General features: G+C 32.4%; 2 protein-coding genes and 1 long non-coding RNA gene across 5 annotated transcripts; 1 reads left to right on the top strand and 2 right to left on the bottom strand.

Annotated features, from left to right (window-relative positions):
• Positions 1-683: 683 nt before the first annotated feature.
• Positions 684-13,587, bottom strand: LOC143071686 (chymotrypsinogen B-like). The gene is made up of 7 exons (XM_076246166.1): positions 13,487-13,587; positions 11,731-11,910; positions 6,193-6,388; positions 5,460-5,556; positions 4,355-4,535; positions 2,470-2,603; positions 684-1,079 (listed from the first exon to the last, which is right to left on the bottom strand). The coding sequence occupies exons 1-7, from the start codon at positions 13,566-13,568 to the stop codon at positions 810-812; spliced, it is 1,140 nt and encodes a 379-aa protein (XP_076102281.1). The 5' UTR covers positions 13,569-13,587; the 3' UTR covers positions 684-809.
• On the top strand, positions 4,420-20,763 carry LOC143071687 (neuropilin-1a-like). Of its 3 annotated transcripts, none has more exons than XM_076246169.1 (6): positions 4,420-4,568; positions 15,790-15,954; positions 17,320-17,579; positions 18,182-18,254; positions 18,608-18,634; positions 19,413-20,763. In XM_076246169.1, exons 2-6 carry the CDS (start codon positions 15,837-15,839, stop codon positions 19,766-19,768), a joined length of 834 nt encoding a protein of 277 aa, XP_076102284.1. In that variant the 5' UTR covers positions 4,420-4,568; positions 15,790-15,836; the 3' UTR covers positions 19,769-20,763. The 3 variants fall into 3 exon arrangements, with proteins under 3 accessions (XP_076102284.1, XP_076102283.1, XP_076102285.1); XM_076246168.1 differs by lacking the exon at positions 4,420-4,568 and adding an exon at positions 15,408-15,557; XM_076246170.1 differs by lacking the exons at positions 4,420-4,568; positions 18,182-18,254 and adding an exon at positions 15,408-15,557.
• Positions 20,764-21,322: 559 nt separating this feature from the next.
• Positions 21,323-22,971, bottom strand: LOC143071688 (uncharacterized). The gene is made up of 2 exons (XR_012976950.1): positions 22,717-22,971; positions 21,323-22,176 (listed from the first exon to the last, which is right to left on the bottom strand). It is a non-coding gene; the product is annotated as an uncharacterized LOC143071688 (long non-coding RNA).
• Between the last annotated feature and the right edge of the window lie 1,973 nt (positions 22,972-24,944).

Here is a 24,944-nt window from a genome sequence, read left to right as displayed (position 1 = left end):
TAATACAAATAATGATATAACCAATGTACAGTAACTATCAGTTTGTCGATTCCTCTGCTGGAGGACTTCAATTCCCAGAGGGTATCAAGAACCTAATAGGCAGTTCTCAGTAACGGCATGAAAGTTGTTTTATCTGAGTTTGTTATATAATTTCAAAATCATTTTAAAGTAAGGAATGCATCTTCTTGTGCACAGCTCTGATTCTTTGGAGGAATTTAGTTTTACTTTTGGTCATTTTTTGGTTTTATTAACCTTTACACGTTTGTAATGGATTTTAGACTTTTTATGATGTTGGCCTCAAGCATTCTGAAAATACATCAACTGACAAAATACGTATCTAATATTGAATTTGTTGTTACTGTAAGTGTTAATAATTTAGTGGTTTTGTTTGATTCAAACAAGAAATATTGGTTCTTTTCAACTAAACAAAATGAGCAAAACAAAGATGAATCAATTGACATACTGATAGGAGAGATTTACTTGGTCATTCACACTGAGTTTTACTCAAATGAACTGAAATCTGAAGTTTGATGGCGTCAGATAAGTTATTACAGTCTTAAAAGTAAATGGGAAAATAACAACAAAAAAGACATATAAACTTTAAACATATCCTTTGCTTTTCTATTATATTTTTTAGAAAAAGTTCACAACAAAAGACATAGTTTACTTATTCATTTCATGGATACAGTCAACGGCATTCGGAAATGTTTTGCCAACATTAATATACTTTATTAAGCTTTGTGTAAAATTATTGCCGACAATTTCATATTTTTTTTAATTGATTGATGTGTTAGATTTCTATAATAATGTCATTTATTTGCTTGAAATTTTTCAACAGCTTTTTTTAAGAAGTTTATAAGAATATCTAAAATTTTGCGAATGAAACTTCCAATAATTTCACCAAGGTTTTGTTCTACATGATCATGTGTTTCTATGACATTTTCAATCCAGGATAAGTATGAAGTAACTTTAGTGTAAACGTCAGGAAACGTTCGACATGATCTATCTCCCCAAGATGTCACTCCATACAGAACAAATTGGCCATTAATACTGCATACAAGTGGTCCTCCGGAATCTCCCTAGATATAATAAAAATTAACATTAATGTTTTAATGTTTAGGTGTCAGTATGCAATGAGAAAACTATGAGCTGTTCTAGAGAAAACCGGTGTAAACTAAACGAAATAATGGCTTTTGTGTTCCGTATTTGGACGTTTTGTATACTGGGTGAATATATAGATGCCATGTAGAATATTTATTGCATTTGTTGTTAGTTGTTTTTTTTATATTGATAATATAGAAATCAAATGATGGCACTAATATATATTGAAAATTACACTCCATAAATCAGGTCTGAAGCGCTATTCGGTATTTTGAGTTAAGTTTCTTAAAATTTCTTAATCATCATCGGTATATTTTAAACCTGACTGAATCACGAGCTACTGAAGTGATTACATTTATTTGGGATTAACAGTCTAGCAGCAGTTTGAAGCATTTCGTTTTTATAAAACGGAAAGACAAAGATGCCTAACTACCTGAATATATGAAGAGCTGTATGAAAAAAAGGGTCCTAAAATTTACAGCAATTACAGCAAACTACAGCTTAGGTATATTTTGCTTCAAGAAGGTTGATTTAACCTGAGTAATGACTGCTTAGCTGACGATACCTTTGTGGACAGAAAATTGAATACGAGGGGGGTTGATAATACTGATAATCTAATGCCAAAATTTGAAGATATAAAATATTGCTACTGTAATAGATTACCATGGTAAGACAATATTCAACCAATACTTGATAACTTGGTGAACGTTTGTCCCCTGAGCAAAACGACAAACATTACCAGGTAATCTAATCAAAATATCACAATATCATGTTATCAACAAGACTATGATCATATTTATATATAAAACATCACCGGCAATATTCTGTATTCATTGGTTAATTTGAATATTTCATATGCATTTCACGGTGTTCGGGATGTTATTCATACATCAGACCGTACTAATAACCGGAATTTTGTATACACAAGGTCCTTCATATCTGCGAAATCAGCAATGTATCTGCTTAATTTTAGAATTATTCCAAATTATAATTCAGTATGTGTTCTTCAAGTATCACCAGTCCTTAGCCATTCATTTGATACCTTTATAACTAAACTATTATATTCTATATAGTATTGTATTTACACCTATGCATAGGAACTATTTGGTTTTACACATTGACAGTATTTTTTTATCGGGTCCGATTTGGTGATGTAACATATGACAAAGTCTATTTATAGTGTATTATCATAGAATTCCGCTCAAGCCGGTGCTAGAAACCATCTTAAATTCGCCTTTCCTTTGTTTTTGTGTGCCTTTTTATCTGTGCATGTACTGCTTTTGTGTCATGGATGGGTACCCCATAGCTTTGGTTTTTCTGTTAAGAAGGATACACATTGTGGAGAAAACAATGCATCAAAAATACTACCTGGCATGATCCAGTGTTGCCATTTCCTGCACAAATGTGACTATCTAGTATATCTCCTTCCCAGGATTGATTACAGTTGGCGATAGATACAATAGACACATCTAAATGTTGAAGATGACGTCTATCAGCACCACCTATAATAAAATATGAATGCGGAGTTAACTCAGATTCAGTTTATTGATCTGTATTCAGTAAATGAGCCTGGCTAACAATAAACGTTTGGTACTGATTTCACACGTTTCTCGAAATAACTTCTTGAACAAAGAGTTGTTCAAACATTGTTGTAGATATAATGTTATGCGACTGTCATACAAATTATAGGTTTAAGCTAGCTACAAAACCAAGTTTAAGCCACCATTTGGTACATAATGAAATGCTTTAACCAAGTCAGGAATATGACAGTTGGTATTCATTCGTTTAATGTGTTTCAGCTTTTGATCTTGCCATTTGAAAGGGACTTTCCAATTTGATTATCCTTGGAGTTTGTTTTTGTTTGAATTTTGTTTGTTTTTGTTTTTGTGTTTTGTAACAAATAATATAAAAACGTTCAGGCTTCAAAAAAGGAAATGTCGAAACAGACGCCAAACTTCACACGAGGAAATTGTAAATTAAGTTTAAAAACATCTACATAATTCATAATCTGAGATTTTCTTCAAATATAACAAACATTAATGTTAATGCCAGCACTCTAGCTCAGGATGCATGGTAACATCGGAGAAAAACTAACGAATAGATAAAATGAACTCAACGCCATCGTTAAAACTATAAGAATAATTTTATGTCTTTGACATTAAATATTCTACTAATATAGATATTTGTCTTAGGTAAACTTAAATACTGCGAGGAAGCATGGAAAAAACTTGTGCTTTCAAGATAAAATTACTGACTGAATGCATCATTCATAATCGGAGTCAAACAATTCGTAAATTGATCTCCTTAATTGGTTAATACACATATAGTATATACTCGTGTTTATTGTTTAATATGGTATTGTGACCTCTAAATCTCTTTTTGTAATGTTTATAGGTTTCATAACGAGTGAGACTATGGCGAGTTTATTATTATTGAAATTAAATAACGAGAGTTGATATCAAGCGATATTTATTTCTCACAAGTTGTTAAACCTATTTCTCTTATGGCAAAAAGTTGTATGTGCGTGGCCTATTTGTTGCGAGTTGTGTTGCTACGGCCGTTTTTCTTTGCAACGCGTACTGATCTGTATACTTTTTGTTTTTTTATATATTTAAAAATGAGATGACTCAGTTTAATTCAAACGATATTAAATTATCACAAGCTGTAAAACGTATGGTAAAAAACAAATGTTTTCATGATTATTTTCGTTGCGAGAGTTGTTGCTACGGGCGTCATCTGTTTTACCGGAAGTAAACAATCAGTTGTCAAGAAAAAAAGTAGTCCCGGCATGACCTTTTCCAGTGAAAAATGACCTGATCAACGGCCAATGAAAATATTGGAAATTTACGAGATAAGCCAATCAAATTAACGTAATTTTGATATCACTTTTTCATATCACACTCCGTACGGTGTGATACGAAAAATATCTATTCACGTGGGAGTTAGATAACAGGCCCCAACCATAAGAGAATACATGTTACTTTATTTATGTATCTTATTGCGATATAATCAAGACACCTTTTTCACAAATAAGTGGTCTGTTGACCGTCCATGCCGTCAGTAATAGAGTATTTAACATAATAAAGGGAATTGGAGTTTTATAAAAGTCAATTGTTTAGACACAACAAGAACATTTTCGTCTTCGTTTTGGTGTGCAAAGTAACGATGTTTGTTCCAAATCAACGGACATACCATACACATAATTATGTTATGACATACAAAACACTAGAATTTCGTACGTGATATGGATTACCTTTTGTAGATCCCCATCCGCTGATGTAACAATCAAAATTGCTGTAATCATCATTAGTGAGATTACTGGGCGGGAGACAGGCAGTTCTAATGTAATGATCAGAAATGTCGACAGGATTCACGAGTCGTATCAAGGCAATATCGTAGGGAATTCCAGGAACATTTTCAATGTAGTCTGGATGCTTTGGTGTTACAGATAAAAATAATTCCAAATGGTAAGTATTCATGTTTGTTACACTTATGTATAAAAACTTATTCTCCAATTATGAAAGATCTAGAGTAAACCGATGTTAAAATTATTGTACCCTATTTTTGTATCATTATGAATCAACATTAATGCAAGTGGGAACAAATGTTTGGAATATATCAAATGATTTCTTAAAATTAAATCGACTAGTTGAATGATGAAATTTATGATAATTACTAAATAATACTTATGTCAGACCGTTCTTCCAACAGCGTTTATTGTATATAGTATTACATGATGATTTTTTTTTTATTAATATTCGTATGTATTCCTTTTGATATATATTAATCCCATTAAGTTACCCGGGGTAAGAAATATGGCTACCTAGTCCACAACCATTTTACCGGAAGATACCTGTTACATTTTCGTATATTCAATGTATGTCTACTTTATTTAAATTAATGCAATTTATTTGTGAGAAAACTCCCTGCATGTTAAAGAACACCCATAGCAATACGTGACCGTGCTGCATCTGCAGCATTTCTGCATTATATCCCTTGATTTCAAGTGGCAGTCAGATTTGTTTGTCCCCTCTCAATGTTTCTTTTCGTATATATGTCATATAGTTAACACGTTTGTGCCTTGTATATGAAAGTTTTACTACACGTAAAGCATGCAACTAACGTCGACCAATTTCATGTTCAAAATAACCTAAATAAAATTACATTGTGTATGGTTTTTTTTGTTTTTTTTTCTCAACAAGGTTACATTATAAGTCCAATTAATGGAAATAAAACATCTTCTGTTTTTACTGCACGTTTAGATATGTTTAATCAAGCCAGTATCGAAAGCAAAACAGCAATAGAGTTTTAATTTAAATCTATGGGTTTGTTCGTTGTATGTTAAATCAAGTACTTACAATGATCCAGGTGTCTATCTGTACTAGCTCTTCGTTACCAGTCACAACGACTTGATGGTGTTCCCCAAGTGTTATATTCACTTCAGCTTTGCCTTTGCTGAGGTAAGAGCAAAGACAAGTCAAACAAAAACTAATGTATTTCAGTTATATGTGCCTGTCCTTAGCCAGGAGCATATAGTCAAAGGGGTCTAATTGATTGTCATCGATCATAATTGCTTTTCATTTAATGTTATTAGCATAAATAATGGCGTGGCTTCTCCTGTTGCATTGTTGCAAATTTTGTATTCTTTGGTCTTTAATAGCTCATTATAAGGAATATGTTATACTCATTGGTGAAGGTCGCAAATTGACTCAGGGTTGTTGGTAGCCTTGGTCTGTGACCGGTGGTTGTCTCGTTGGCAATTATTTATAATATTTGTAATGCATTTTGTTTAGAAAAAGTTTCACAAATTAAGAAGTTATAACATGCCCTGGTTGCATGATTATCCCGTTTAAGCATGTTCTACTAAGGTGTAGTAAAATTGAGTAAGAGTTGAGAGGGAATATTTGTAAACTAAGGTTGGTTTGGTATAATCTAGAGCATGTTGAATGAAGGGAATCAAATTAAAAAAACAAAAGAAATATATTGAAAATAATTTTAAATATATATAGCACAGGAAATAATGAAAACTATAATTTGTGGTAGCAATTAATTAGTGAGGACTATTATAATTACGTTAAACGAAAAATATACCGTTCCAAGCAATGGGCAGCGGTAACGATCCATTGATTAGATATAAGGGTCCCACCACAAAAATGTCCATCTTCATCATCTATACTGACCATCCAAGGCCATTCTCCCTCTTCTGCAAACTGACCTCCTACTATTCTAGATGTTTGAGGGAAATCTTTATTTGTTATTCTTGTGACTTTTCCACAAATGTTGTTTTCTAAAATTAACATAGTGCATTCTTTGGTAGTTAACTTCCACACTTCTTGATATCTTATTGACAAGTTAATAAAATAGTTTGGGAATATCTATACATTAAATCCCGTTGTCTACAAGTACTACGTGTATCATATATCAAGGTTGGATATGTGATTTTTCTTTGAAAAATATAGATATTGATAAGTATTTTATCTTTTGTAATTTTTCCTCTTAGCAACAAATCAAGCTGATGACAATATTAGTAAAACTATATAGATCTGTACATGACAAAATGTCGGACTGTATAACTAAAATACCGAAATCCAAAGGCAAATTCATAAGTCGGAAGTCCATTAAATCTGACCCAATCAAACAAACACTAGCATACAAAGAAACGGACTATTTAATAATAACTGTCACATTCCTGAATTGGTACAGGACATTTTAAGATGACATTGTGGGTTGAATATGATTTTAAGGATGGCCAAACTTCCCGCTTATAAGGCAATTTTGAAAATACCACAAAATAACAAAACACTACGATACAGGAATACAGAAAAAATGCGCACTCAGCAACGAAGCACATAAATAAATGTTAAAGCCACAAAAGATATAACAATGACATAAGAAAATGGCCGTGCTATTTTAATACATACCGTAAAAATACACTTTTTCGATAAAATAAAAATAAAGTAAATAAGTACAAACTTAAGGTAAACATAATAGAAACAAGGGTAAACAAATAAAATAACCAGAGAAAATCATTAGTGTCCAAATTGCACCTCAGGACCTACCTGCACCAGGTATGACAAAAGTTAAAAAAAAAAGTCAACATCCGATGACGGAATGCATAAATACAGAGTCCCGTCAAAAGTCATGCTACCAAAAGAAACGTAATGGCACGGAGACAAATAACGGAGAAAATAAAGTTAAAGCAAAAAGATACACAACTTCAGCACCCATAATCCTGAACTCAAGACTTATTTGTGAAATATGCACTGAATATGTATCTCTGAAATCTTGATACTTTCCGATCAACTTTTTGAGAAAACGGACGAGACTTCCTTTGACAAAACTCTGGCTAAACAATTATTTGCAAAGACACCGATGACGTTTTGCAAAGTCTAGGTGGCAGTTTGAATATCGCATGAGTTTAGAAATGTATACATTATTCGCGGTTGAAGCTGATACATGTGTATTATTGCTAATTAAAGTAAGGACATCTTATTATTTCAAGCTTAAAATCATCTCATGTGTCATATATTCTGTTATTGAGACGATCGCTGTTGTCAAATTTGAGGTAACTGTCAACAAATGATGCGGAGGAAGAGTATCTGTTTTCATTGGTTTCCTTAATTTCGTGTTCAAGAGGAATGGGACCCGATTAGATAAATCAGAAAAATATGGATTGAGAATGAAAAGAAAGTAATAATATACCTGTATGAAAAATGAATAGTAGAGGTTTTTGGTGTTCTTGTTTTTAACAAGTGTCTGGAAGAACTCCTACTCATAAAACAATAAGAAAATGTCGGCTAGGAGATGTGCACCAATTCAACATTTGAAGTCATTGAGAAACTTCAGTAAATATACTTATCACTTGTTCATGGTTAATGTCACTACGTGAATAAATAGAGTTCCACAATTTTATTACTTAGTTTATAAAGTTAATTATAAATACTTATATATGATATCTAATAAAAAAAAATAACCGATTATACTGAATTTGGCTCTGCATGTACAGGGGAGATCACTTATAACTTCTCATTGAATCTGGCAGAATCTGTCAGAATAACTGTTCTAGTATGTAGAAATGTCATCCTGACACCTTTTAGACAGTTCTAGCTAGAACAGTTCTAACCCATAACTGATTTGGTCAGTTCTACCTTGAGGAATGTAAATTAAGGAATCTAAATTAAGGAATGTATCTCCCTCATGCAAAGCTCTGATTTCTTTCACGGATTTGGCTATAATTTTTGGACCTTTTGGATTATAGCTCTTCATCTTTTATATAAGCTTTGGATTTCAAATATTTTGGCCACGAGCATCACTGAAGAGACATGTATTGTCGAAATGCGCATCTGGTGCAAGAAAATTGGTACCGTTAATTTTATTACTACCACTGGGTCGATGCCTCTGCTGGTGGACTATTAGTCCCCGAGGGTATCACCACCCCAGTAGCCAGTACTTCGGTACTGGCATGAAAATACGGATTTTTTGTGTTATTAAAATTTACTGTTACAAAATGATAGAAATTATCATAAATTAAGGAATGTATCTCCCTCATGCAAAGCTCTGATTTCTTTCACGGATTTGGCTATAATTTTTGGACCTTTTGGATTATAGCTCTTCATCTTTTATATAAGCTTTGGATTTCAAATATTTTGGCCACGAGCATCACTGAAGAGACATGACTTGTATTGTCGAAATGCGCATCTGGTGCAAGAAAATTGGTACCGTTGATTTTATTACTACCACTGGGTTGATGCCTCTGCTGGTGGACTATTAGTCCCCGAGGGTATCACCACCCCAGTAGCCAGTACTTCGGTACTGGCATGAAAATACGGATTTTTTGTGTTATTAAAATTTACTGTTACAAAATGATAGAAATTATCATAAATGAAGGAATGTATCTCCCTCATGCAAAGCTCTGATTTCTTTCACGGATTTGGCTATAATTTTTGGACCTTTTGGATTATAGCTCTTCATCTTTTATATAAGCTTTGGATTTCAAATATTTTGGCCACGAGCATCACTGAAGAGACATGACTTGTATTGTCGAAATGCGCATCTGGTGCAAGAAAATTGGTACCGTTAATTTTATTACTACCACTGGGTCGATGCCTCTGCTGGTGGGCTATTAGTCCCCGAGGGTATCACCACCCCAGTAGCCAGTACTTCGGTACTGGCATGAAAATACGGATTTTTTGTGTTATTAAAATTTACTGTTACAAAATGATAGAAATTATCATAAATTAAGGAATGTATCTCCCTCATGCAAAGCTCTGATTTCTTTCACGGATTTGGCTATAATTTTTGGACCTTTTGGATTATAGCTCTTCATCTTTTATATAAGCTTTGGATTTCAAATATTTTGGCCACGAGCATCACTGAAGAGACATGACTTGTATTGTCGAAATGCGCATCTGGTGCAAGAAAATTGGTACCGTTAATTTTATTACTACCACTGGGTCGATGCCTCTGCTGGTGGACTATTAGTCCCCGAGGGTATCACCACCCCAGTAGCCAGTACTTCGGTACTGGCATGAAAATACGGATTTTTTGTGTTATTAAAATTTACTGTTACAAAATGATAGAAATTATCATAAATGAAGGAATGTATCTCCCTCATGCAAAGCTCTGATTTCTTTCACGGATTTGGCTATAATTTTTGGACCTTTTGGATTATAGCTCTTCATCTTTTATATAAGCTTTGGATTTCAAATATTTTGGCCACGAGCATCACTGAAGAGACATGACTTGTACTGTCGAAATGCGCATCTGGTGCAAGAAAATTGGTACCGTTAATTTTATTACTACCACTGGGTCGATGCCTCTGCTGGTGGGCTATTAGTCCCCGAGGGTATCACCACCCCAGTAGCCAGTACTTCGGTACTGGCATGAAAATACGGATTTTTTGTGTTATTAAAATTTACTGTTACAAAATGATAGAAATTATCATAAATTAAGGAATGTATCTCCCTCATGCAAAGCTCTGATTTCTTTCACGGATTTGGCTATAATTTTTGGACCTTTTGGATAATAGCTCTTCATCTTTTATATAAGCTTTGGATTTCAAATATTTTGGCCACGAGCATCACTGAAGAGACATGACTTGTATTGTCGAAATGCGCATCTGGTGCAAGAAAATTGGTACCGTTAATTTTATTACTACCACTGGGTCGATGCCTCTGCTGGTGGACTATTAGTCCCCGAGGGTATCACCACCCCAGTAGCCAGTACTTCGGTACTGGCATGAAAATACGGATTTTTTGTGTTATTAAAATTTACTGTTACAAAATGATAGAAATTATCATAAATGAAGGAATGTATCTCCCTCATGCAAAGCTCTGATTTCTTTCACGGATTTGGCTATAATTTTTGGACCTTTTGGATTATAGCTCTTCATCTTTTATATAAGCTTTGGATTTCAAATATTTTGGCCACGAGCATCACTGAAGAGACATGACTTGTATTGTCGAAATGCGCATCTGGTGCAAGAAAATTGGTACCGTTAATTTTATTACTACCACTGGGTCGATGCCTCTGCTGGTGGGCTATTAGTCCCCGAGGGTATCACCACCCCAGTAGCCAGTACTTCGGTACTGGCATGAAAATACGGATTTTTTGTGTTATTAAAATTTACTGTTACAAAATGATAGAAATTATCATAAATTAAGGAATGTATCTCCCTCATGCAAAGCTCTGATTTCTTTCACGGATTTGGCTATAATTTTTGGACCTTTTGGATTATAGCTCTTCATCTTTTATATAAGCTTTGGATTTCAAATATTTTGGCCACGAGCATCACTGAAGAGACATGTATTGTCGAAATGCGGATCTGGTGCAAGAAAATTGGTACCGTTAATTTTATTTAGACAGTTCTAGCTAGAACAGTTCTAACCCATAACTGATTTGGTCAGTTCTACCTTGAACTGATTAAGACAGTTCTACGACTAGAACAGTAAGTTGGTCAGTAACTTCTTCGGCTAGAATTGATTTAGTCAGTTCTATCCATAGTTTTAAGAACTATTTATCTTAAATATAGATCAGTCAAAAGAATATAATATATATTTTGCGTGTGGCTTTATCAACGATAATTATAACACTGAATGGTGACCAATGAGACACCCTAACTGCAGTGACGTTATTTAGAACTGTTTTATACAATCCGGACAGGTTTGATCAATTCTACGGCTAGAACAGATTTAGACAGTTCTGCTGACATTTCACCGATTAGAACTGATTTAGTCACTTCTGCTGACAGTTCTATGACTAGAACTGATTTGGACAGTTCTATCTAGAATAGTTTAAGACAGTTCTACCCTAGAACTGATCCTGACAGTTATACTCAGAACAGTTCTATGTAGATCTGTTCTAGGACAGTTTAGAACAGTTATATGACAGATTATTCTGATAGTTCTAATGACAGGTTAGAAGTGATCTCCACTATAACATGGAGTTTAGTTTTGCACATGCATTTCTGCTGTCAGCGCAAAACAATTTTATTTTTACATGTAGATACGAGATATCAAAATATCAAACCTTACTTAGAGATCAGATTTTCTTTTGGTCAATATGATTGTTAGTAAATGTATCTGTAAAGATTTCATAAGTTAGTATAACCGCTAAATTTGGTATTTTTACCTGGCGATGGTGGTTCCGGATGTGTCGTAGACGGGGATGGTTTACAACATGTCTGACTGTTACGACAGAGAGCCCACGTATCTGTAAATCCTTTACATAATGATGTATCATTCACACAAATACCTCCCCTAGGTGTGCAGGTATCAATATCTGGTAATGGAGGGCCTGGAAAACTGTTACCTGAGAAATAAATCATGCTGACTATCAGTAGATGGTCAAACAACTATTTACATTTTACCAGAAACAAAACGATGTGGTAGTTAGTAACTATAGGTCACCATTCGACCTTACACAGTGATTGAACAAACCCAAATCAAATATTGTTCTCTATAAAAGCCATACCAAATAGTAAATAAATCAATTTAAATAAGAAAACCTACGGTCTTATTTATGATGAATCCATAAAACTAAAGCAAATATGACAGACAGGGACCAACATCTTCTACTGAATAAAACGCCCCTGACTTGGACGAGGTTTATAACATGAAACGGTGATAAACTCCTCCCTAACCTAAAACAGTGCTGTAACAGCACCTGATATACAAACTGTTAATTCAGTTGAAAAGGTTTAACTTATAAAATCCTCATGAAGCACAAAATTCAACTAATTAAAAGACAACATAACAAAAGACGCAAAACAGTACTAAGAGCCTGCGAGCCACGGTATGCTTACTTCATTTAACAGTCGGGTTTAATACGTAAGTTCGCACCTTTTCATAAAGCTTGAGAGAATTTGAGCTTCAGTTGTTAGTTTTTTTCTTCTTTGCCACTCAACCTATATTATTAACCAATGCATTTGATATATCTCGATCGTTTTGGTATAAAGAATGGTGTCTTTGATGGTCCCTTTTATCGCCTCTGTAAGGCTTTTTGAGGTGATCATCATGATGTTTTGTTTGTATTTCAGGGTTTTGTTTTAGGAAAGTGATTGTTTTTATTTATTTATGACAATTTGTATGCGTTGATCATTGGAAATAATGTAGTTTTTCATTTTTTGTTGACAAGATATACTTGTATCTATTGTTATAACAAATTTTTATGTAAATTATTTTATTTTTTATTTGCAGTAATTTATCTTCTCTGATTTCTTTGCATTATATTTCATGCGGGTTTTTTATTTTTATTTTTGTGTGTAAAATAAGTATAAAATAATTCAATATTTAGGATTGTAACTCTTTCAGACAAAGTTGACAATGATCATTTTCTTATTATGCATCGTGTATGTGTAAGATAAATATAACTTTGGAACGCATTTTAAAATCATAGTTTATGTTTTTGCAGAAATGTCAGTCTTTCGTTAGAAAGTAAGTTATTGAAAAATGAATTTTGTGGTTTTCTTCAAAACGAAATTGAGAAACTTCAGGAATGCAGTTGTTGCTTTTTTTGAATGCGTGGCACACTTGGTATTAATTTTCAAAATACATAATTCATTATTGAAATGAATGTAAAAGACAATGTGAAACTATTATTTCTCAACCAAAATAAATTAACATGATATTTTAATCATGATGCATGTTAAAATTACTGTTCATCCAATTTTTTTTTTTATTAAATCGGACACGTGACTCATTAATTTATAAAAGATCTTAAAATATTTCCGTATAAGCTTACACACATTCTTAAGTATTTCTTTCTTAACTATGATTTGAATCAAAAACTAAAAATTTGGAAAAGATAAAAGAAAAAAAGAAGAGTACAGTTAAATTAAGTCTTTGAAAGAATAGTTTAAAATTAAGTGAATATAAGTATGACTGACCGTCTGTTATAAGATGAAGGATAACCAAACATACAATAAGACTACAATGCATGTTCCTTCTTTGTTCAATTCTATATCTCATTCTACCATACTGTAATTCTTTTATGATATGTAAATAGGTGCGAGTATATGATAGTAATAAACAGTAATTGTTTTGTATTTGTCATAAATGTATGAGTATTTGTATGGTAGATAAGTATTGCATGTCATGTTTGCTTTATTTTGGATTATTTTGATTTAGTGCCTAGTAAGTGTAATTGTGAAATATTCAATTTTTGTTCATGTGTGCACATGGGCTGCTTTTTATATTATATTTTTTCATGTCAAAATTTTCTGGTCTACTTTATTTTCTTTTGTCTAGGTTTCAAGAAAAATTAAATACATGTTTTTTGTGTTTTTGCTTGAAAATGATTGTTTAAAATAATCAACCAATTTAAGATTTTGAACAAGAAAGCCATCATACATGCCTTAGTTAACTTGAATAAAATTGACAATGGAAATGGGGAATGTGTCAAAGAAACAACAACCCGACCAAAGAGCAGATAACAGTCGAAGGCCACCAATGGTTCTTCAATGCAGCGAAATATCCCGCACCCGGATTAGACGGTCTTCTTCTATTTCCGAATGGGAAGCTGATTTTATATATTGATGGTAAAGGAGTAATATAAAGAAGACAAATATGATAGATATATATATATATTGGAATGTTTTTTTGTATAGGACTGTCTGTTCGTCGTTCGGCCTGTAATATTTTAACTGTATTCATTTGGACGTTGAAGGATTTGACTCTGAACTCTGATTCCCCGTTTTATAATTTACTAGAAGATTTTACGTTTTATTTTTTAGCCATGGCGTTGTCATTTTATTTTCAATCTATGAGTTTGACCGTCCCTTGGATATCTTTCGCCCCTCTTTTAAATGTTATTTTGAAATTGAAATCTTGACACTATTTATATATTCTGGTATTTAAAAAAAAGATGTATAAAAAGATGTGGTATGATTGCCAAAGAGACAACTTTTCACAAGATTACAGAGAAATTAACACATATAGGTCACCATAAGGCCTTCAACTATGAGCAAAGCCCATATCGCATAGTCAGCTACAAAAGGCCCCGTTATGACAAATGTAAAACAATTCAAACCAGAAAACAAACGGCATAATTTATGTACAAAATAATGAATGAAAAACAAATATGCAATACAGCAACAAACGACTACCACTGAGTTGCAGGCTGCTGACTTAGAACAGACACATACATGCTGTAGCAGGGTTAAACATGTTAGCCAGCGACCAACTAACCTAAAAACGTTGTGTAACAGTACAACATAAGAACAAACTGCAAAACCCAGTAGCAAAATGCTTAACTCACCAGATGGATAGAAAAAGAAATTTATCTTACAAATACACAGAGTGAACGTGTCTGGGTACATACTTGTACATCCCTCTTGATAGGTACATGTACATAAATCTTTGCATTTTCTTTATTTTATCTCTTATACTCATTGGATGGAGAGTTGTCTCATTGGCACTCACACCACATTTTCCTATATCTATGCGCTACCTACTTTAACTAATTTGCTCATTTTGGGCACTTGCAATTTGGATGGGAAAATAAAGCATGTTTCTGTGTATCTCTATATTTTTAATAAATTACACTCACTATTTGAATCATGCGGTGCAGTTGTAAATGTGACGACAAGGTTTTCACATGTTATTTTTATCTAGTAAATGAACGAATGGATTAGATGCGCAATAGTTTCATAAAACTTTTAGTAACAACATTTCCTTTAAAGTACAAATAAGAAATTGATTTCACCATTTAATAAATTACCGCAGACGACTTCGAATCGACCTTATATGAATAGAACACCCGGATGTGGATATGTCGTACCTAACGTTTCCTATTTATGTTAAAGATAAATTTCTTTATAAAATCTAAAGGCTTTATTTGTAAGAACCTGATAACAGAAGTACTGTTTAAACCATGAATATATCTATTCGTAAACATTATGGAATATACTTTACATGGAACGATTTTTTGTTTTTGTTTCATTTTGGCCTGCATGCGAGGTAAATATTGATACAGTATATCATTTTTTTTTGGACAAAAACTTTTTTTATAAAGTTAAATTTTAATTATTTACCGATCTAGACCACATACCGTAAATGTAGTAAAGGGTTAACTTTTCAGCTTCAGATGGTTATTGTTAGCTGTTTGCTATCGTTCATTGTTGGATTTTACCAATGTCATCAATAACTAAGTAGAGACTGACAAATAGATGTTTATTTCTTTATTTAACAGTAAAACTTTCGCTTGGTGAAATCAGTTGCGACTTTAATGAGGGAAGTATGTGTTCTGGTTGGACCTTCGAACAAAACTCGACAATATATGCTGCTAACTGGACCATCTGGAAAGGTGCAACTTTGACAGCGAACACTGGACCACAGAGGGACCATTTTAAGAAAGGTTGTATATAATAAAATGAGTTTTTACAATTTCTGAATAAAGTGCTCTTCACATGAGCCCCTATGATAACAGAACACGGAAAATTGAAGTATGACCAAATTAAGATGATATTAAATTCAAAATGGCGATTTCGGAAAAATATCCGAATCATTATAACAATTATTTAGATTATTACATATTTAACGTATATACATACATTTGTATAAAGTAAAAAGACCATTTTACACAAAGTGTTTGTCAAAATAAATATGAGACACGGCCTTACCCTGATAGATATTTTACCCACATTATCATAATTGAAAAGTATATATCTTTAGTTAGCAAAATACATTTTTGGATAAATGCAAGAAAGTTAACAACCAACATGAATATATTTAAAACATTGAAAGTTTAAAAATTTAAATGTTAAATATAATTTTTTCAGCTAATGAATAATTTGAAAGTTTTAACCGTTTTATGTAACATTTTTATTTGAAAGTCTTTATTTGTGACCCTCAAAACGAATGCTGGTGCGTTGCCCAAATTCACTTTCGTCTTCTTTCACATTTGCCACTTTTTTTAGTTCGAAACTCGTTTTCTCTCTAAAAAAAATATATCACAATACACACATTCATGATCTTGAAATAGAAAGAGGGAGGTATATTGGAATTAAAGCTGAAGACAGAAAGTGTAAGCTATGTAAGAACGCAGTTGAAGACGAACTACATTTTCTTTTAAAATGTCCTGTTCTAAAAGATACTAGATCTCAACATCTATCTAATTTAAATTCTAAATTCAAAAATTTTTCAAGATTACCTGATGAAATGAAATTTGTTTGGATTCTTTCATCTGAAGATTTGTTTGTTACTTCAAACTTATCTAATTTATTGCACTCCCTTTTTGAAGAACGAAAGAAAATTATAGAAAATATTGTTGTTTAAAAAAAAAAAAATAAAAAAAAAAATAGAAGAAAAAATATATATTAGAATATAAATTAAAATTGATCAGGAGTTGTCTCCCATAGACCTAGAACTATCCTAAAGATTTATGTAATTTCTCCAGGTCACAGTGGCACCCATAACAACTATGTTTTGTCAATAACTTGGTTTATATCAGGTTAATTAGTGTAAATGTGTATTCATGTGGTTTTTTGTTTAATTGTACTTTAATCATTCTAATCATTTTCTGTGCTTTATTTTGTAATTCATTTGATTGTATAGCTCAAATTTTGGGCACCATGATTGGTTAATAAAATTATCTTATCTTATCTAAAGAAAAGCTGACGTTTAGTTTATGGCACGTTATATATAGGTCTAGGACCTAGGTCACCGAAAGTATCACGACCTCGTCCTAAGTTACTAATCATTTGTGTTATCTATTTTGTAGATGGCTTCTACATCTTTATGGAAACTACAAGTAAGAAACATCGAGACATTGCCATGTTTTATTCTCCTATCATAGAACAAACAGATCAGGTTGTCAATGTCACATTTTGGTACTACATGCATGGAATATTTATCCAGAGTCTCAAAGTATATGTCTTTCCTGATAATGGAGACCAACAGCTTGTTAAGGCTATTAATAATGAACAAGGAAAGCAATGGAAACAAGCTGTGGCATATTTGGAACATATGGGGCCTTTCAAAGTAAGTAAAATATTCTAGGTCTTTTGTGACAGTATTTGTTTTGAAGCATAAGGTTATACAAGTTTAATTTTCGACTTAATACATGAATTGAATTTGACTTTTAAAACGTTCATGGCATCTAGATGTATTTGTATCGTTAACCCATCTACGTATACACAGCATTTTTTTTTCATTCATTAATATGAACGGTAATTTCTGTTTAAAGATATTCCTATATTAATGTGAGCCACACATCAACCCAAATCCAGCATTCCATATGCTGATCGTTCATCTAGAGGTAACAAAACAACCTTCAATAATACAAAAAAACTGGAATCAGAATATAAAACAAACAAAATAGGCATAGGCTAGATAGCTTACTTGACAACACAGTCGCGAATAAAAGAATGTTTTTATTTAAATGATAGAAATATGAAAATATATGTTTAAAAACTGTTGATTTTGAAAAAAAGATGTTCTTGTTCTTTAATATCATCGAAAAGGTTTTTAATAGTTTTCATATAATATAAATTAGCACGATGAAATGCAATTGTCATAGTACAAAAGTTGTATGTTCAATCACGTAACTGTTAAGGTAAACTCTTTATCGATGCATTTTAAAGATAGGATTCCAAGCAATGGTAGGAAGTGCTGTATCGGACATAGCGGTTGATGATATCACAATAACAGGAGCAGGTAATTCCCTAGTATGTCAAAAACGTTCTTAGATCGTGAAAGGCTTGACTAGTAAAAAAAAATAATGTAACCATTTGACTTTATAAAAACGGTTTAACTAAAGAAAATGATAATCATAAAAACTTCCTGTATTGAGTTTCAAATGAAGTTATCTTTTCGGTAGTATGAATGCCTTAAAAGGAATACTGAGTTGGTTTAAAATATTAAAATAGGAGAGAAGGTGTTATGTTGATAAAATTGGAGTTTAGAGAAACAATTATACTTTTAAGAAAGCAGGTATTACTTTCATTCCATCTCTCAAATATTAAATTAAGACAAATTCAATGTTTAGTTTGTTTTTTCTTGTTTTGCAGAAATATACCCTCGTTCCACTACTATTGGTAAGTTTTTTCTATATCATTATTCCACTCCAGTTGGCATATTCTTTTTATAGAATTTAATTGGTATATTCTTAGAAATAAATATTACTCATGCACCTTTGTTGTTAATTTCTTATTGTACAAATATTTATTTTTTTAGTTTAGAAATTTATAAATTTGCCTTGCATTCAGTATGTCATTATTGTAGAAACAGAATATAATGATAATGAAATCAACACGTAAATAATTTCATGCGTCCAAAGCGCTTTTCTGGATTTACCTTCATCAGAAACGCTCAAAGCCGAACATCTGAAAGCTGAGGAGGTACAATTACTTAAAGAGGTTTATCATTCGTATACCCCTCTCTGTAATTTTTTTTCGGATTCTAGATTTACCCCCTTTTTATTTCCCCTCCTTCCTTTTGTAAAATGAAAATAAAGAGATACATGATTGACAATAAAACAGCTATCCGCCCGTGGCCACAGGCTGGGGAAGTAAGCATTTACAGATCCCCATAGTGTAGCATTGAACATTACACCCTTATCATATAGTTAGCTGTAATGTCCCTTTGTGACAAAATATCAAACAATTCAAACGAGAAAATTAACGACATAATTTATGCTTTTAAACGAACAACACATTTGTCAAACGGCGGTCACAGAATCGCAACCCTTTGGGTTAAAAGAAGTTATGTTTATACCTATCGAGAGTAAGAGCAAAGTGAAAGAACTTGTAATTTTGCTGCATGATTATACAACTATTTCATAATTAATTATCAATGTAATTTTAAACTTTCCAGAAACATCAACCAGTTTGAATAAAGAAAAGAGATTAAATGAAAACGAGACTGAAGATTTTTTCCCTTTACCATATATAATCATATGTGTCATAGGCGGTGTTTTGTGGGTCGTTATTCTCTTTCTTTTATGTTGCTGTGTACACCACGCAAGTCGACTTCAGAATTCCAAAAGGACTGTGGGGTGCAACACTTCACAACACATTTATAGTGATGACCAAGTGGGAGGTAAACAGAATACTTTACTAGGGGCCAATGACGTAACCAAATTAGATCAAGTAGAACTGACATTAGATCCTCTACAATTAGAGAGTAACCACTACGAATTCATCTTAGACAAGTGTGAGACTAAACTCTGATTTGTAAACTTTCACATATTCATATGCATTACAGATTACAATTTCTGCAATAGTGTATGCATATATTTATGTAAGGGTTTCACTGACTTATGAACTCTAGGCAATTTCACGAGATTCTTTACATTTAGATTATTCTTTTTTATCTTCAATTTAACTCGCAGGTTATCAGCAGATGAAGTGTATATATTTTATTTTGAGTATATTTTAATTTTGGCAAATTATTATGTTGATACTAGCGTGAAAAAAGTAAACCATCCGAGAATATCAAATATACTGCAACATACATAAACAGTTCCTACAAACTATAATTCTGTTCTAGAATTCAATTAGTACAGTTTTGCCATTTCTTAAGAGAATATGAAAAACACCAGTAGGCGATGTTTGAATACATTTATCAGTAGTTTCAAACGAACAAAACGCAATTATAGGACCAGACCAGTCGGTACACTGTTCACGTGCACTCGTATGTTGCTTTACTTCGTAAGTATGTTGACATCTAGATGTTGCACGAATTGTTGATCTATACGATGTGACTGTGTCTACACTAACTAGCAAAACCTAAGTCGTGGTTTACCATCTTCTTCGTCTGGTCTGCTTAGTATCAAACAAAATATGATTCCGAATATGGCAGTTTTAATTTGCCGAGTGGGAATTCACGTTGCAATACGACGTAATTCGGTAAGATTTTGTTGTTTCTGTTGTTTACGTGTGGGCACCTTTAAATTTACTGTTCTCCGAGATACCAACTATTTTTCGACGTGAAGCAAACAAAGATTTCCATGAAATCAGAAGACTTGATTCATTCTTTTTCTCGAAATATGTTGCACTAATACTGTACGCATATGAATTACGCCAAACTCTAAATGAAATATCCTTTTTCGTTCAACATAATAGGCGCAAACCAGTGTATTGTTTGATGTACAGAATTTTCATGTAACACTTACATCGGAATATTTTTCGTCAGATGTACTAAACATTAAACATTTTTTAAACGATCCATACACATGTATACTAATTTAATCTTAGACACATGATTTTTATTGGTTATTTATTGGCTTTCAGTAACTGCAAGTACTCTCAGATTTGTGATTTGTGTCTTTTGTGTTTTTGTTAGCGTTTTCATGTGCTTTGTAATCAATCTGATGAGTTAAGCCCTTTTCAACAAGTTTTTATAGTTGTACTTATGATGTACAGTTACACCACTGTCAGAAGTTAAGGGTATAGTGCCAAAAAAATAGGCTATGTTTGTGTTTGTTTTTGTTCATTAATATAAAAGCACTTATTTTTTTTCGTTTGATCTGTTTACACAATGTAACTCTGATTATGTCATTTTGAGGTATTATACAGCTTACTATGCAATATGGGATTTGCTCATTTTTGAAGACCATACGGTGACATATAGTTGTTTAAGATTTCTTTGTCATCTTACTCTAGTTACTCTAGTAGCCAATTCTATCATTGGCAATCATGCGAAATCATATTTTTATAATGACCAATCAGAAAAGTATTGGATCGTCTCGAATATGCTTTTCTACACAGAAATAGAAAAAAATATAAAAATCTGAACATTTGTATAATGATACTAATATAAAACAGAAAAACAAGCATTAAATTTTACGAACATATTACTAAAGCTAGAACGGGTAACCTTCTATACAGTGGAATACAATGTATAATCTGGTCCAATTAGCTGTTAACGCCTGTCTTGTCAATTTCGCCAGAAAGTGCAACATCGCAATCAATTTCGTCAGATAGTGCTTTATTGTTTATACCCTTCTTCGTCAAGCTGTATATTTGATATACAGCTAAGACAAGACTGATAAGGTCCCAAATAAATAGAAGGAATGTAACAGCATCGTTTACACCTTTATGTATCCATACGATAAGGATCACACAAATAACAAAGATGTCTGCTAGAATGACTATAAACTTATAAATTATTAAAAGACAAAAACGGAATCTCTTGGCATTCGTTCCCTCTTCAAGACACAAAACGAAGCACGCTTTGCAACAGTTACAACAGTTTCTACAACTGTATGAAGTTTGCACCATGAGAAATACAAACATTGTCATCACCAAAATATTGAAAATCCATTGAATTGGTGCCGGGTCTATGTCAATGGTCAAATCGCTTGCCACATCGGATAAGTTTCCTTTGGCTCCACAGGTGTCAGCAATATATAGCGTAATACCAGTTGTGTTTTTCGCCTCGCATTCTCTGGAATACACCGCCGTCATTGCAGCAACACTACCTGCTATCCCGAACCAAAATCTTATCAAAAAGATCGTATTTATGCTGCAGCATTTATTTAAAACTTTCTTAAATAGGAAGGACGTTAAATCTTGAGCAGCATCTTCAAGCGTTTCCAACGTGAACGTAGAGCGACAGCAAGCTACTACTTTTTCAGCTAAAATATAATAGTGATAATAAGATTTCAATAATATTTTTTGGTTTTTTTTTCAGTAACTTACTTTAATGTATGCTACTAAAATTCATTCAAATAAAACTATATACTTTATTCAAATAAAACTATAAAATTTTCCGGACTATTATTTCTGTTATAGCTACAACACATACGGTATTGAGAGAAATGAAGCGTCTTTCGTTCCAAAAGATTAATTAATAGAAATATCAAACGTAAAATTAAGCAAACAGAAATTAAAGTATTCATAACGAAAAAAAGATAACTATATCTTGAAAGTAACTTCTTCTCTTTTCCTTTCGTTCTTCATTATATCATTCATTGTTTTATAAAATAATTTATCAAAATTTGAATTACCAAATGAGTCATTACTGAAATAAATCATTATTAGTGATATAATTTATGAGCAGGGTATTCAATTTTACTAATGTAAACGTTTAGCTGAAATTGTTTAAAAAAAAAATGTCACTTAAATATTAAAACAATGATCATAATTTGTTGATTATGATTTGCAAAACTTCTTACCGTCCATGATACATGATATGATATGATTCCTATAAAAATGCAAACGAGCCGAACGCAGACGATCGGTCTAGTGATCAGCTCAAAGCACCACTGAGTGTTTATATTGATACATATTTAAGTTCCAGGAATAAGGATGCCTTTTAACAATCCGTTTTTGGCAATCAGGAAAAAACTGTGTTTAGTATTTCGATGTATAGTAACTTTTTTATTTTTGATTTTCTCAGAAAAAGACTTTATATGTTCCGACATTTATGTTTTCCCTATTGCGACAGGATGAGGATTCTTGAAATTTGATACAATCACAATCAGTTAAGTACTGATATATGTTGCACAAACCTAGTTAATTAGATTTAATATCGTGCCAATCTTTAAAAAGTATTGAAGAACAATAAAATGGCAAATATTGAACATTATATTCAAATTCAAATTCAAATCTTTATTGCCATTAAAACTACATATTTACAGTAATTCAATTCAATTCAATACTTTATTTACGTCTCACCTTATGTATAAAATACATTTATAAAAGATACATTTTGTATACATAAGCCAATCTGTACAGATTTATGAGAGACGATAATCACTTAAAAGAATATGTATATGTACATAATAAATATTAAACCTGAATGGTAAAATTATACAACAAAAGTATTTAGTTATTATTTACAATATAAAACTTCTCGGCGTCGTTTAAGAATAAAATTACAGGTTTTGGCACATAATCTTATAATTATATCTTGATTCGAAAATAAAAATACCATTTTCCGACAATCTGTAAAACTATTAAAATGTTCATCAATTTTAAGAGACTCAGTAAAAAGAACTTGTCTAAGATCATTATAAACAGGACAATGTAAAATAACATGATATTCATCTTCGACAGTATTAAAACAATTAAAACAATATCTCTCTTCCAGCGGCAAATTTTCATACCTCCCAGTTTCCAGTCTAATAGGAGCCACCCCACATCTAAATTTTGCAAAGGCGCTTCTTTCACAAAAAGGCATTAACAGTTTGCAGTAGTTTTCTACAACATACTCCTGCTTAAAAATATTATAGGTTCTCAATTTATTACGCCCATTTCCCCGTCTGGAAGAGGATGAACTAACAATACTTTTCCATTCTTCAATATAAATATCAAACATTCTTGACATGACTGTATCAATAAACATATTTTTATTAATATTAGTGTTTGTACATGTATTACAAAAGTCAACCAATTCAAGTTCCGTGAAATGTTTTTTAACAATGAAATTCCAATTTTTCACAATTCTATGTTTCAGACTGACCTCATCTGCCCATATGAATATTTTCCTATTAATACGATCTGGCTCCATATTTACTAATCTGTGCCAGTGTCTTGCAATTACTTTCCATTGAGTATGGTAAATTGGAATCCACCCCATGTCTCCCATAATAGCTGGATTAGGTGTATATTTACCAACACCAAGGAAGAACCTACACGCTCTCATTTGAATCGCATTAATAAATGAGAAATTCTTGCAGCCCCAAATCGCGGCACCATATTCAACAATAGGACTCACAAGTGCATCAAATAGTTTTTTATAGACGCCATATGACATGCCACCAATAGCTTTACACTTAGCTATAATTAGACCTAGAGCTCTGTTTGCTGACCTAGCAACTGCTTTTGCAGTAATACTAAAGTCTAGAAACTCATTTAAAACAAGGCCTAGATAAGCATATTCGCTGCTAGTAGCAATATTCATATCCCCACATTTAAAGACGTGACTTGATCGTTCAAATGAGGTCGCTCTGAAATGGACAACATTACTCTTACATGAATTAATAGTCATTTTATTGTCAGTACACCAATGATATAACTCATCTAAGAGGTTTTGTAACTCATTCTCAGTATATGCTAACAGTACGATATCATCAGCATACAATAAAATACATACTTTTTCTCCCCCAATGTCAACACCAAAATCAAATGATTTTAAGTATACAGCTAATTCATTTATAAAAATGTTAAATAATAAAGGAGAAAGTGGACAACCTTGTTTTAAACCACAGTTCACAATAAACCAATCTGTATTGAGTTATTGACTCTGATCGAGCACCTGACCCCATTATAAAGGGACTTAATAGCCATACACATTTTTACATCAACCCCCAGAGATGTGAGTTTTTCCCATAACAATGTCCTATTAATCGTATCATACGCCTTCTTAAAATCGATAAATGCACAAAAGGTGGATTTTCGT

The sequence above is a fragment of the Mytilus galloprovincialis genome, chromosome 4, assembly GCF_965363235.1.
Source record: "Mytilus galloprovincialis chromosome 4, xbMytGall1.hap1.1, whole genome shotgun sequence".
Classification (NCBI taxonomy): domain Eukaryota; kingdom Metazoa; phylum Mollusca; class Bivalvia; order Mytilida; family Mytilidae; genus Mytilus; species Mytilus galloprovincialis.
This window is presented reverse-complemented; position numbering and strand designations above follow the sequence as displayed.

What these genes read in the sequence shown, in the direction of transcription:
- LOC143071686 (XM_076246166.1), bottom strand. Translation starts at nt 13,568, where the DNA reads ATGAGATATAGAATTGAACAAAGAAGGAACATGCATTGTAGTCTTATT. An exon ending in GCTGCCCATTGCTTGGAACG is followed by an intron (nt 5,557 to 6,192) that starts GTATATTTTTCG and finishes CTCTTACCTCAG; the next exon opens with CAAAGGCAAAGCTGAAGTGA. An exon ending in CGGATGGGGATCTACAAAAG is followed by an intron (nt 2,604 to 4,354) that starts GTAATCCATATC and finishes ATTTTATTATAG; the next exon opens with GTGGTGCTGATAGACGTCAT.
- LOC143071687 (XM_076246168.1), top strand. Translation starts at nt 15,497, where the DNA reads ATGGAATATACTTTACATGGAACGATTTTTTGTTTTTGTTTCATTTTG. An exon ending in GAGGGACCATTTTAAGAAAG is followed by an intron (nt 15,955 to 17,319) that starts GTTGTATATAAT and finishes TCTATTTTGTAG; the next exon opens with ATGGCTTCTACATCTTTATG. An exon ending in TATCACAATAACAGGAGCAG is followed by an intron (nt 18,255 to 18,607) that starts GTAATTCCCTAG and finishes CTTGTTTTGCAG; the next exon opens with AAATATACCCTCGTTCCACT.